Source organism: Oryzias latipes, chromosome 1, assembly GCF_002234675.1.
Source record: "Oryzias latipes chromosome 1, ASM223467v1".
Classification (NCBI taxonomy): Eukaryota; Metazoa; Chordata; class Actinopteri; order Beloniformes; family Adrianichthyidae; genus Oryzias; species Oryzias latipes.
The window spans coordinates 17,496,477-17,510,889 of NC_019859.2; the positions used below are offsets into that span (position 1 = coordinate 17,496,477).

General features: G+C 40.8%; 2 protein-coding genes and 1 long non-coding RNA gene across 3 annotated transcripts; all 3 read left to right on the forward strand.

Annotated features, from left to right (window-relative positions):
• The first annotated feature begins 284 nt into the window (after nucleotides 1-284).
• On the forward strand, nucleotides 285-2,330 carry LOC111947168 (general vesicular transport factor p115-like). The gene is made up of 7 exons (XM_023953677.1): nucleotides 285-404; nucleotides 1,062-1,069; nucleotides 1,131-1,278; nucleotides 1,466-1,584; nucleotides 1,667-1,848; nucleotides 1,921-2,042; nucleotides 2,136-2,330. The coding sequence occupies exons 1-7, from the start codon at nucleotides 285-287 to the stop codon at nucleotides 2,328-2,330; spliced, it is 894 nt and encodes a 297-aa protein (XP_023809445.1).
• Nucleotides 2,331-3,555: 1,225 nt separating this feature from the next.
• LOC111947742 lies at nucleotides 3,556-10,386 on the forward strand. Its single transcript, XR_002873672.1, has 3 exons — nucleotides 3,556-3,692; nucleotides 3,967-4,029; nucleotides 10,374-10,386. It is a non-coding gene; the product is annotated as an uncharacterized LOC111947742 (long non-coding RNA).
• Nucleotides 10,387-10,408: 22 nt separating this feature from the next.
• Nucleotides 10,409-13,727, forward strand: LOC111947743 (zinc finger CCHC domain-containing protein 12-like). Its single transcript, XM_023957465.1, has 2 exons — nucleotides 10,409-10,642; nucleotides 11,000-13,727. The coding sequence occupies exon 2, from the start codon at nucleotides 11,904-11,906 to the stop codon at nucleotides 13,410-13,412; it is 1,509 nt and encodes a 502-aa protein (XP_023813233.1). The 5' UTR covers nucleotides 10,409-10,642; nucleotides 11,000-11,903; the 3' UTR covers nucleotides 13,413-13,727.
• Nucleotides 13,728-14,413: the final 686 nt, after the last annotated feature.

Below are 14,413 nucleotides of genomic sequence, written 5' to 3' on the forward strand. Positions count from 1 at the left end.
AGTCCTCGGGTTCACAGAGATGAGACTAAGGAAATGAGCTAAAGAAGCAAGAGAGGATGTGTACATCCTGAAACACCTGCACACAGCATTGCTGGGGAGACCTGCTATTCACAAGTTGGAGTTAGTTACTCGAATAGACACTCTCAGCATCGAAACACTAAAAGTCAGCTATCCCAAAGCTGTGCAGCGGTCTTGGTGAAGTGAAGCAGCCATACAACATCAAGTTAAGACCAGATGCTCAGCCCTTCTCATTAAAGACACCTCAGAGAGTTCCATTGCCGCTCATGGACAAAGTGAAGCAGGAACTGTCCCGCATGGAAGACTTAGGTGTGATAACCAAAATAGAGGAGCCAACAGACTGGTGTTCTGGCATGGTGGTGGTACCCAAAAAGAAAACAGACAAGGTGCGTATTTGTGTTGATCTCACACACCTCAACCTTTCTGTGTGTCGAGAAAAATACATCCTGCCATCAGTGGAAAGACACTAGGCAAATTGGCTGGAGCCAAAGTTTTCAGCAAATTGGATGCTAATATGGGATTTTGGCAAATTCCCCTTACAGAAGAGTCAGCCAAATACACCACCTCTATTACACCTTTTGGCCGTTACTATTTTAGGCAGCTACCTTTTGGTATTGCTTCTGCTCCTGAACATTTCCAGAACAGAATATGAAATGGTTTTTTTTTTTTGCATGTTTGGTTTTGTTTTATTCTTTAAAACATCCAAACTGTTTGGTGTTGGCTGTAATGGATACTAACACTTGGCATCATTTGACTGCCATAACGATGATTTCAAAACATTTGTTTACATTTATTATTTATAGGTGTGTTTATTATTTTTTGTTTGTTTGTTTGGCCTTCAGATGCTTATTAAGGCTAATTTCTTTCAAATATTTCCTTTTTCTGCTTGTTTTAGGGTTAGTTGTTAGTTGTTTTGTGCTTGAGCGCTTTAAAAAACCAAGGAGTTCATTTTGGGGTGTTCTGTGGTTGTGATTCGGTTGAGGTTTAGATGAACTCTGAACCCGATCGATTTTAACCCTTCTAACTTCCACTCCTGTGTTTAGTTCTTTGGGTCTGAAGTCTCTTTGTGTGAGCTGTCTAACATGCTTTTGATGCCTCTGCTCGCGTGTCAGAAGCTCCTCGTCAGACTCACTGTTTGGTTTTCTGCAGGGCAGCAAAGTCCAGACCAGGGTGGGCCTCCTCATGCTGCTGTGCACATGGATCAGCAACTGTCCCATTGCTGTCACGCACTTCCTGCACAACCAGGATAACGTTCCCTTTGTATCCTTCATCAAGACCTTTTTACCTTCTCCCCCCTTTGACCTCTGAGTCTACATTTCTGCTTAAATGCATCTTCACATCAAATCCGACCTCTGAGCGTAAAGAGGACCCATGTGTTTATTGCTGGGGAGGGAGCCCCTGTCCTCCACTGGCTTCTCTGCATGAGCCTTGACTCTGAGTCCTGCAGCTGACGGCTCAGATCTCTGAGAACCTGGGAGAAGACGAGAGGCTGGTGCAGGGCCTTTGTGCGCTGCTGCTCGGCATCTGTATCTATCATAACGATAACTCACTGGAAAACTACACCAAGTACGTGTCTTTGAGTCACTTTAACATTCTGTTAGACTCGATGTTTGAATGAAAACACAGATTTTCTTCCCGTCGTCTTCAGGGAGAAGCTAAAGCAGCTGATTGAGAAGCGCATCGGAAAGGAGAACTTTGTGGAGAAGCTGGGCTTCATCACCAAACATGAACTGTATTCGCGGGCGGCCCTAAAGCCGCAGCCCGTCTTCCCGTCGCCGGAACAGATGCTGTTCGACCACGAGTTCACCAAGCTGGTCAAAGAACTGGAAGGTAAGGGAGGCCGCCGTCCTCATGTGCAAGTGATGGTTTGAGTCCCAGTTGACGTAACGCTGCTCATCACAGGGGTGATCACCAAAGCGGTTCACAAGTCCAGCGAGGAGGACAAAAAGGAGGAAGAGGTGAAGAAGACGTTGGAGCAGCACGACAACATCGTAACTCGATACAAGGAGCTGATCAGAGAACAGGTTTGTCGAATTTGGCTTCTAAAAATGTTGCCCATTAGTCGTGGATTTGCTGTAGTCTCCAGATAACATCAGAGTTTGGACTGTGTGACTCAGGATGCTCAGATCCAGGAGCTGAAGGAGCAGGTAGCAGCTCTGTCCTCCCAGCACGAGCAGATGCAGGCCACTGTCGCACAGCAGCTATCCCAGATCCAGCAGCACAAAGACCAGTACAACATCCTGAAGCTGAAACTAGGTCAGTCCTCGTCCAACACGCAAAAGCTCACTCTGACACTTTTACAGTTTCTATAACCTTTTTGTTGGTTTATAAATGATGGAGACATTCATGTCTGATCCTTTTTGCGCTAAAGAGCAGCTTATGTTATTAAAGGAAATTCATTTTCTTGTCTCTTATCTGCCTTTGAGGGAAAAGCTTCCACTGTAGCTGAAGACTGGATTTGTAGGGTTTTTATTTACACTTTGAAAGGTTTGAGTCACACGTCCCACAGAAAAAGTCACTTTTCCCTGAGCTTTTTCAGATTTTTAGTTTTTGATGATGGTTTTTGGTATGAAACGTTGCTGATTACTGTAGTCTATTTTATTTTTCCTGTTTTCCAGAAATGTAAAAGAAAGTCACTTCTTGGTTTTCAAAGCTTAACTTTGTTCCGTCTGTCGTGTTGCAGCAGAAGCTTTTTATTGCAGTTAAGACACAAACATGAATAACAACACAATTTGCCATCAACTCCTGTGACCAATCACCTGCTTCCTGGCCCTTCTAGGCATTCTGGGTAGTGTAGTCATATCACATTACATGATATTTGTTACTGTGCCTGATTGGGAAAAAAAACAGCCAGTAATCTTAAAATATTTTCTTGATTTCCTTTGATGGTAAATAATATTTTCAGTCTGTAAATTCTCCCAATTGCCTTAATGGTGGTGTAGTGGTTAGCACTCTCGCCTCACAGGAGAAGGTTTGAATCCTGGCCGGGTTCTTTCTGTGTGGAGTTGGCATGTTCTCCCATGCATGTGAGGGTTTTGTGGCTTCCTCCCACAGTCCAAAAAGCGTCTTCATAGGTTCACTGATGACTCTAAAATGTCCCCAGGTGTGCTTGTGTGAGTTTGTGTACCTGCAACAGACCGGCGACATGTTCAGGGTTTTAACCGCGCCTTTGGCTTGTGACCCAAAAAAAGGTTTAGCAGCTTCTGATGATGGAAGAAAATTCTCCAAATTAAAGTCTTGTTTAGCCTTTTAGAGTTCAATGAGACAATTTTGAGCAGACATTTTGATTTGAGAGATAAATCTTCATGTCTGCGAACCACAGCAGGTCTATAGTGCTGAATCAGCAGCTTCTATCTGACTCTCCTGTTTGTTTAAACAGAAACGGTGTTCCCGTCAGCCCTCTATAGAAATGAGACTCGTTTTACCTCAGAATTTAATCGATGCTTTAAGAACAGGTGTGTGGTATGTCTGAAGGGTTGGAGTGTTTTGGTATGTAATCATGTGTATTGTCATCTTCAGGTAAGGAGAGTCCAAGTCAGGGGGACGGCTCCCAGCAGAACGGACTGCAGACCGAGGAGCTCTCTCAGCTCAGAGAGGAGCTGGACGAGCTCCACAAGCAGCACGCAGTCCTGCAGACGCAACTCGCCGAGCGAGACGCACTAATCACCACCCTGGTTAGTAGATCAAGAAGATTGAGTGAGTGTGTGAGTGAGTGAGTGAGTGTTTGTATGTGTGCTGGGATGAGGAGGATTCTAAAAACGTCATGAAATAAACCAGTAAATAAAATAATTTCTGCTGATTTGAAAAGTGACATTTTTGTTCAGATCTGAAGAAAAACCATTGCATCCGTTTTTGTCACCAGCTGTAATCTACTTCAATTTGAAGGTTTAAATGTCTTGAAATGTGATTCCTGGTATTTAATGTTTATTTATTTCATTGTAACTGTAGCAGTCGAGCTCCCAGACGACAGAGAGCCCGGCAGGAGGATCAGACAACACAGAGCTGCTGCAGGTGAACTGGGACTTTTTTATGTGCTGATACGAGTTTGCTCCAGTTAGTACATGAGAACAACGCCAAACTGTAAAAAGATCCGGGTTATGTCATGTCTATCATGGAGACTTTAAAAAAGCACGAATACAGATACGCCACAGGGCAGTGTGCTGAGCCATCATCTTCTTCACTTTGCTCCCTGTTTTTACTTTGAAAATCCTAATGGATGTGGACCATCAGAGCAAGTGGTGCTCGGACACAAACCTCATGGAAAAAGCTTTCAAAAGCAGACCTGAAGGATCTCCTGGTTCAGATCATTGCAGATCCAGTCTTGATGGTAGAAAGAAGAGTTTACTGACTATCACCAGCTGGTTAAGACTTCTCTGCAATAAAGGTGTAAAAAACACAAACAAACCCCAAACTGCCTCCCTCCATCCTGTGAACATCTGCAGGAGCTCAGTTTGTCTTGACTGTTTGTCTGTCCGCTGCTGAAAGACCGGATCTTTCCCTAGAATTGTTGGAGTTGAGCATTTCAAACAATCTAAAAAGAGACGATCAGAACAGATGAACAGTTTGAACCGTTTCCATCTGGCAAACCGTTCAGAGCGCTAAAGTCTGGGACTAATGCTTTCTAAAGTCGTGCATTTTAACATAACTAAAATACTGCTATATTTTTCACAAGTGATCGTTTTTTTGTTAAGTCGCAAAGTCGGTTTGGTGAGATTTTTTTATCATTCTCACTGATCAGCTATCTGCTCAGTTTCAGTTTAGCTGTGTGAGACTTTGATCTCAGAGCTATTTAATACCCCGCCTGTGGTTTTTACACAAACCACCTGGGGCCTGTTTCAGAAAGGAGGTTAAGTGTAAACTCTGAGTGCATTAACCCTGAAATCAGGGAAACCCTGGGTTTTCTGTTTCAGAATGGGAGGTTTGTTAAACCAGAGAAAGCAGATTAAGTCAAACCCGTTTCTGAAAGAGAGGTAACTTATACTCGGAGTCAGTGTCCATGGTTACTTATGCTGTGAACCTAACCTGGTCGGGAGCAGGTTTTACTCTGTAAACTCAAAGTTTCTGCCGGTCCCCTCCCCTTTTTAAAGACGAAGCGGTATGTTTCGCTTTAACCTTCATTGCCCAAATGTCCGTCACACAGAGACGGTCTAAGTGACAAGAATGGCTTGTTCTTTCTTGGAGGACCCAATAGACGAGGAGGCTGCATTAATTCGTAGAGAATTATATTTACCTCGTACGAGGATTTTGAGAAGACTCGATTTTTTGTCATTTCCCCTTACGTTTTTGTTTGAGCGTTACCGTTTTTCGTTGCAGTCAATTACATATATACAATGAAAACAACATTAGATATGTATTGCTATGTAGATGTTTCATATGTCAAATATTGTCAACAAAGCCTACATCCATGACATGCTCAAATTTGACCTGATTGAATCATGTTTTTATACTTCATTTTTAGCTGCTGCCATGTTCTTTTAATTCCTGCAGGATTGCATCTACATGAAAATGAAATCAGGGACATTGAATTAGATTAATGTAACAATTACTTTTTGGAAACACAATTTGCTAGTACTGCTTACTTTCTTAATCCCATATAAACCTATACCACTTGATCAATACAAGGGTAGTGTTGCAGCGTGTGTGTGCTGAGCGGGGTGCGATCCACGAGAGAGAAGGGGAGGGGCGATTGCAGGTGCAGATGGGTGGGGGGGGGGCGTGAGCACGGAGCGGAGGTGTGTGCTTGGTATATATTGTGTGTTCGGAGGACGGAGCACTTAGTTAAATAAAGAGAAGGTGTCATTCCCAGAATATCTGTTTTGGAGTCATTCTTAATCCGCTCTGGAGGTTGAGGGTTTCAAACGGGAAGTGAACCCCGAAGGAGAATTCCCTTCGGCCCTGAAGGAAATCTCCCCTGCGCTTCTGACCACGGTCGGAAAGACGAGAGAAAAGAAAGGAGAAGTCTTCGCGCAGCGAAAGGTTCAACAGTAGACAACAGTTCACTTTTAAAAACAAATTGCATGTATTAATATTAAACTGACCAACGTTTGCAAGAGGGGAAGGTTAACAAAAAAGTCCTCTAAACATTACCGAGATTGATTCTGTACACTATGCAGCATTTCATGCATTTACACCAGGAATGACACTTCAAAAGTACACCTAAATATCACCCTTTTTTATTTCACTCCTTACGCTGTTTAAAAAGTTATTACAGCCAATATTTTTTAACAATGATTTAAATGCAAACTTAGGCATTAACTTGAGCAGCTATGTTTTCCCACGCTAACTGTCTCTGTTTTGCAGATGCAGCGGTGTTGCTTTTCTTCTGGAATATGTGCTCATATTCACTGTAACTCTGCAGCAGCACGTCAAGTTCAGCTGGAGAAAAATACGCAGACCTCTTTTTTTCACGGTTGCCATGGTGACTCGTGATATCTGCGCTCCATTGATAATGGCTTCTTATAGTCGCGGTGCGCACGCTCACCTCCGAATCAGTCCACTCTGAGTTGATTGACCTAACCTCAGAGTTGGTTGAACCTCCTTTCTGAAACAGGCCCCTGGTCTGAGAAAGTCTGTAGTTGTTCCAGCAGGAGGAGTAAACTCACCGCCTGTGAGGCATGACTTACAGAGGTACCTTTGGTGCTGAACCTTTATTTAACTCTCAGGAGTCTAAGGTGGAATTCAAAGTTTTTGTCTCCTTTGGAGTTTGATGTTTTCACCTTAAAAACTGTTGGTCATTTTTTTTCAGTACGACTTTACCAGGGTGTTTTAGTTGTCATTTTGCTGTATGGTATTAACGCATTTGACCTGAAATCATACTAAAAGAAACCCAAACTCATGCAGATTTATTTTTTTAGCTTGAAAATACAAATGTTTTGTATAATTTATGATTAACTATGTAGACATTGGGCAAAGCGTTCAATGCAAACAAACTGTCAGACCTTTCAGTACAGATATGGGTTCAACCAACTCTGAGGTTGAACTTGAACTCTGAGTTGGTCAATCGGGAGATTAACAACTCTGAGTTTTCTGTTTCAGAGAAGCTGATCCACGTTAGGTCAATCAACTCTGAGTGGACTGATTCGGAGGTGAGCGTGCGCACCGCGACTATAAGAACCATTATCAATGGAGCGCAGATATCACGAGTCACCATGGCAACCGTGAAAAAAAGAGGTCTGCGTATTTTTCTCCAGCTGAACTTGACGTGCTGCTGCAGAGTTACAGTGAATATGAGCACATATTCCAGAAGAAAAGCAACACCGCTGCATCTGCAAAACAGAGACAGTTAGCGTGGGAAAACATAGCTGCTCAAGTTAATGCGAAAGTTTGCATTTAAATCATTGTTATGAAATATTGACTGTAATAACTTTTTAAACAGCGTAAGGAGTGAAATAAAAAATGGCGGTATTTAGGTGTACTTTTGAAGTGTCATTCCTGGTGTAAATGCATGAAATGCTGCATAGTGTACAGAATCAATATGGGGGGAAAATGCATTTAACGTCGGTAATGTTTAGAGGACTTTTTTGTTAACCTTCCCCTCTTGCAAACGTTGGTCAGTTTAATATTAATACATGCAATTGTGTTTTTAAAAGTGAACTTTTGTCTACTGTTGAACCTTTCGCTGCGCGAAGACTTCTCCTTTCTTTTCTCTCGTCTTTCCGACCGTGGTCAGAAGCGCAGGGGAGATTTCCTTCAGGGACGAAGGGAATTCTCCTTCGGGGTTCACTTCCGTTCAAAACCCTCAACCTCCAGAGCGGATTAAGAATGACTCCAAAACAGTTATTCTGGGAATGACACCTTCTCTTTATTTAACTAAGTGCTCCGTCCTCCGAACACACAATATATACCACGCACACACCTCCGCTCCGTGCTCACCCCCCCCCCCCCCATCTGCACCTGCAATCGCCCCTCCCCTTCTCTCTCGTGGATCGCACCCCGCTCAGCACACACACGCTGCAACACTACCCTTGTATTGATCAAGTGGTATAGGTTTATATGGGATTAAGAAAGTAAGCAGTACTAGCAAATTGTGTTTCCAAAAAGTAATTGTTACATTAATCTAATTCAATGTCCCTGATTTCATTTTTATGTAGATGCAATCCTGCAGGAATTAAAAGAACATGGCAGCAGCTAAAAATGAAGTATAAAAACATAATTCAATCAGGTCAAATTTGAGCATGTCATGGATGTAGGCTTTGTTGACTATATTTGACATATGAAACATCTACATAGCAATACCCAATGTTGTTTTCATTGTATAAATGTAATTGACTGCAACGAAAAACGGTAACGCTCAAACAAAAACGTAAGGGGAAATGACAAAAAATCGAGTCTTCTCAAAATCCTCGTACGAGGTAAATATAATTCTCTACGAATTAATGCAGCCTCCTCGTCTACTGGGTCCTCCAAAAAAGAACAAGCCATTCTTGTCACTTAGACCGTCTTTGTGTGACGGAAATGTGGGCAATGAAGGTTAAAGCGAAACATACCGCTTCGTTTTTAAAAAGGGGAGGGGACCGGCAGAAACTTTGAGTTTGGAGAATAAAACCTGCTCCCGACCAGGTTAGGTTCACAGCATAAGTAACCATGGACACTGACTCCGAGTATAAGTTACCTCTCTTTCAGAAATGGGTTTGACTTAATCTGCTTTCTCTGGTTTAACAAACCTCCCATTCTGAAACAGAAAACCCAGGGTTTCCCTGATTTCAGGGTTAACGCTTAGCCTAGCTAGCAGTGCTAATACGGAGATCGGTGCAGAGTCTCTGGTGCAGCAAATACATTCATTTCTCACATCTAAAGGAATTTCCCTGGATCTCAATACCATCGAGACCTGCCACCTGCTCCCCAGGATAAAGGAGACGGATAAACCAGCGATCCTCATCAGGTTTGTGAATCACAAACACAAGCTAGCTTTGATGAATCAACGCAAAAATCTCAGAGGATCTGCTGTTTATCTGAACGACTATCTGACTAGAAGGAATGCTGCAATCTCAAAACATGCACGGCTTCTCAGGAAGCGTAAGCAGATTGAGAACACTTGGGTTAAAGGCTGCAGGATTCATGTCAAACCACTCGGTCCACTGGACCGGGCCAAGGTTGTGGTTGTGAACATCATGAAGGACTTTGAGAAGTGCTTGATTACGGTTGTCTGAAACAACGTGGAGTAATAAATCAAAGAGCCAAATAATTTCAAGAAATATGACGCCTGGATTCCTCACTTTCTCCATACGTCTGACGTCACCTGAATAACAGCAGAGTTCTGACCTGCAGACAACTTGACCTCAACTTTCACCGCAGCTGATATCAGCTGAAGGATATGGACCTGAATCTAATGTCTGCAGACATAGCATCGAAGAGAAATGTAAACTGTTTAAACCCAGAAGATCGGCTGTTATCAGTAAAAGAAGAAATGCCAACCTTGGACAATTCGACAGTTTATGGACCCTTTTTATTTTTTCCCCTACAGCATTACTTTATTATAAAAAAAAATAAAAAAAAACAAAAAAATATATAAAAAGAGTAAAACAAATGATTAATCACTTTTGAAAATTGTTAAATTGATTGACTTTTGATATTACTTCACTAGCTCCTAAAATTGATAAATTGATTCAAAAATCTTTCCTAATGTATCATAACTTTGCACGTTTTTAACTTTTGATACTTGATGAAATTTTGCTATGAAAATTCCTGAAACAGTGTTGTGTCTATTTTACTGATATAGTATTATGTTTTAAAGCATATGAATGACTTTTAAAAGTAACATAATTTGCATATATTTCAGATGACTGATCTGCATTTGTCATGTTGATTTCTAAAATAGTTATTTTTGACGTAGTACTTAAGTAATTCATCTTTGGCATGTGCTTTATTGATACCTTATGATTGTTAATTCTGTCTGATAAAACCCAGGAACCGGATATTGATAAATCATGTAATGAAATGGTTATAGTATAACGGGGTGGGATTATATAAGTTCGCTTCCTTCCACTCCCTTTCAAGCAATATTTATTAATTATGTTTAATTATCCTAAGTTTGATTAGTTACTGTATGAATGTATAACTGATGATTAAATTGCTTTTGTGTATTACTTCTATTTGATTGCTTGAAATAAACCATTTCAAATCAAAAATCAAATCAAAATATTTGGCGAACATTAAAGCCATTTTTAAGCAGCCAGAAATGCCTTCTCAAATTCTCTGAAATTCACAGACTTTTACCCATAATCCTTTCATCAATCCCTTTCCAAGAAAAGACTGGTTAATGCTAGACGTGTCAGGTTTTAGACACAAATAGTTGTATTTCTTTACAGTCACCAAGGCGCTAATGGGAGTTCCTTGTTTGTCTTCTGTTGCTGCAGGAGCTGGAGGCTATTTTTGTTTAAAAGGAGAAATTGTTTTTTTTGTCGATAAAGTTTAAGTTTTTTCAAGAGCCCTCCCCAACCTGTGCGGCGCGTAGCGGAGAGATAGGCCTGTTTAGGGCAGAGACAGCAAGCACGCGCAGCAAAGTAGCCATTAGCTGAAAAACTACGGTGAAAAACTAAAATAACGGTGCAAACCTGTTGTCGAGCCAGACCGGAAGAGGGGTGTGAGCCAAATAAGATTTTATGCCATTACGAGACGAGTTTTGGTGAGTTTTGTTTTGTATTTTGCCTACTTTTGTGGCGTGGGTTTTGCCGTGATGAGGCGAGCCCAGTTGAGACCAATTTAAGTTGTGAAAAGACGACAAAACAGTACTTTTGAGTTATTTATAATTTTTTTTGACACTTCGAAACATGAATGTATTTTATTTGATGTATTTTGGGTATATTTTGTGTGAAAAGAAGCTAATTTTGCAAGTAGAGTTGGATGTATGAAAAAGAAAAAAGAGCAGCCGCCATTTTAAGTTCTAAAGAGTCACGTAGCCTTCTAGTGCGGCTCCGCTTTCATTTTGGAGTGGTTTTATTTTGCATATGGACTAAAATTATTTTTATGGCCTGTCCTGCAGGCCAGGTTTTTGATTCCCCCCCGAGAGTAATTGGGAGATGGTTCCGGACCGGATCGTTCTGGACTTCTCCTGATCCATGGATGGCGAGCCTACCCAAGGAGCACAATAATCCGGACTGGCTGTAGAGCATCACGTGGTCCTTTACTTTTCCTCACTACTACAAAATCTCTGCCAAGGTCGCGGTAGGAGATTGAACACTAACTGTGGATCCAATACACTTTAAAGGAGCACTACCAAAAACTGGATACATCTGCTAACAAACTTTAAAGGGTTTTGCTAAGCAATTGGACATTTAGAAAAACAGTTCTTTGTTTGCTTTGCATATTGAATTGTCTTTTGTTTGATATCTGATATTTTGTAACTTTAAAGGATACTTTTGGTGTAAATTTAAAGTGACAAAACTGATTTTAAAAAAAGTGAAAAGGGTAAATACAGTGAACTCAAAAGAAAGCTTAAAACTAAATTTAAGTTAAATAAATTTAGTTCTGTAACTAAAATCCCTTTAAACTAAATGACCGGTCATCTTTAATTAAAATAGATTGAAACTGAAATTAACTTGAACAAAACCTTTTATTTGAACTTTAACTGAAAAAGTAAAGGAACAAAACAACATAAAGGGTGTTTAAGAGGTGTCTTAACATTACTTAAGAACCATATTTGTATGTTTATTGTTGTTTGTCAATTGTTCAGTAAACTGCCGGCTTTTTCTTTTCCATTCTACCTTTTATATTGATTCTTGGCTCTTTTATTCAATACACACCACTCCGTGCGAACCTATATCTGGTCCAGTAGCTTGACTACCTCTGCCTAATAGCATAGGTGCTACAAGTACTTGGCGAGCCAGCCAGGAGTGGTTCGTATATAATTTTCAGAGCTCAAATTTGACTAAGAACTGAACAAAAAAATGGAAGCCGTGCAACGAAGTAATGTTAAGATGCCAAACTCACTTCTTATTACTGGTTTAACTGACACTGAATCTGATGAAGAGCTTTTTGACTTCCTCAAACAATATGGGTCCATTCAGACAATGGTACCTGTAGATCCCCCGTGTCCAGAAAAGGGCAAGCAGTCCTTTCTTGAGTACGCGTCCAGTGCACCAGTGCAGGCATTATCTAGCTTACTGCCATACAGATTCTCACCCAAGAACAAACCTGACATACTTTACCTTGTCGAGGCATTAAGCTCAGTTTACAGCCCCGTAGTTAGCAAGGCAGCTACTCAGACTTACCTGACTGAACTGAGAGACATTGCAAGACTGACAGGTAAAGACTTTGCAGACTTACTGAGAGACGAACTTTCCTCTATAAGCCAAGTAGTTAACCCTGACGAAAATGACTCAGGTGACCGCCAGGACTCACCCCAAGTCCCTGACACGAATGCTCCTCTCAGTCCTCTGCAAGAGAACCCACCAACTCTTGAACCAGTCCACCCACTGATCCAAGCTCCAGTTGAGAATCTCCCACAAGTGCAGGTCAATGTTAAGACACCCACTCTCAAACCTTCTGAAGTAAACCCACCAGAGCTTCAGAAAGTAATAGTGGAACATGTGCTGAGAACTGAAGACTTCAATGCTCAGATGAACACTCCTTTCAGATTGAGACCCTTTTCAGGGCGCTGTCCCCACCCAAACAACGAAGTCGACTATGAGAGCTGGCGCTCGAGTGTGGAACTCCTTTTAAAAGACCCCAGACAGCCTGATTCATGCAAGTCCAGGAGGCTCTACGAAAGTCTCTCTTCACCTGCTGTCGATCTGGTAAAGCACATACCTACCGAGTCACCTCCTTCCACCTACTTGAAAATACTCGACTCTGCCTTCGGTACGGTTGAAGATGGAGACGACCTCTTTGCCAAATACTTGAACACTGTGCAGAATAATGGTGAGGCACCATCGTCTTACCTCCAGCGTCTTCAAGTCATGCTGAACACCACGTTCATAAGAGGTGGTGTTCCTGCTGGTGAACTGGACAAGCAGAAAAGGCAAATTCCACCTAACTTTTCCGAACTTCTTCTCATGCTCCGGACTGCTGAGAAACAGCATGAATTGAATACAACAAAACCAAAAGTGTTTTCCAACTACCAAGGCGCTCAGTCCCAAAGTCCAGAGCGAGATACATCAAAAACTGTTGACCCCCTTTCTGAAATACAAGACCTCAAGAAGCAGATCGCCAATCTGCAGTCCCATCTTGCATCTCTAAAGAACAAAAAAGACTCAAACAGTAAAGTAAAGTCAAAATCCACAAACTCGACCAAGACAAAAGTCCCCCCTGAAAGCCTTAAAACTCCAAAGCCACAGCCTTCAGAACAAAAATCAGAACCTCATCCAAGAAATCGTCCAAAGCCCTGGTACTGCTTCAGATGTGGGGAGGACGGGCACATCAAGCCCAGTGTGAAAATGAGCCAAACTCTCCCCTAGTTGCTGAAAAAAAGAAACTCTTAAGAGATAAGCAGATAGCATGGGACAAAGTGAATGGACAAGAACCTACTTTTTTAAACTAAAGAGGGCTCCAGTTGTGGGACAAATTGGAGCTGAACCAAAGACAAAGAAAAAGAGAACTTCCACACACAAGCTGAAATGTCACTTTCTCTTCCAAAAGGTCTTGTTGGAGCACTGCCCAACAAGACTGCCCAAGTAGCCATTGACGATCAAATGTGCAGCTGTCAATTTTTTTTTTCAAATTCAACGACAAACGAACAACAAAGATTTTTTTCTTTACATTTTTTTCCGGTTTCAACAACAAAGTTTTTTTTTTTTGTTTTTTCAAAAATAAAAATTTTAATTTCAACAACAAAAGTTTGTTTTTTCAAAACTTTTTTTTTTTTCAAATTCAACAACAAAGATTTTTTTTTCCAATTTTTTTTTTTCAACTTTAACGACAAACAAAGATTTGTTTTTCAAATGTTTTTTTTCAAATTCAACAACAAACAAACAACAAAGATTTTTTTCTTAACATTTTTTTCCGGTTTCAATAACAAAGATTTGTTTTGTTTTTTCAAAACAATTTTTTTTTCAAATTCAACAACAAACGAACAACAAAGATTTTTTTCTTTACATTTTTTTCCGGTTTCAACAACAATTTTTTTTTCGTTTTTTCAAAAATAAAAATTTTAATTTCAACAAAAAAAGTTTGTTTTTTCAAAACATTTTTTTTTTCAAATTCAACAACAAAGATTTTTTTTTGTCCAATTTTTTTCTTAAAGCGGGCTGTGTATTCAAATCGGCGGCGCCTCTCCTTGTTGCTTGTGGCTAAGGCCAGGAGCCTTCGAAGGAGAGCCTGACGACAGAATAAAAAACAAATGACTTCACAAGGAAAAACTGGAAACAATCTGCGTGTATAAAATTGTTTAAATAAGAAAATGACTAGAATTTTTTTGGGGCTTCACACAAAGCATTTCCATTGTATTGATTTCTATCAT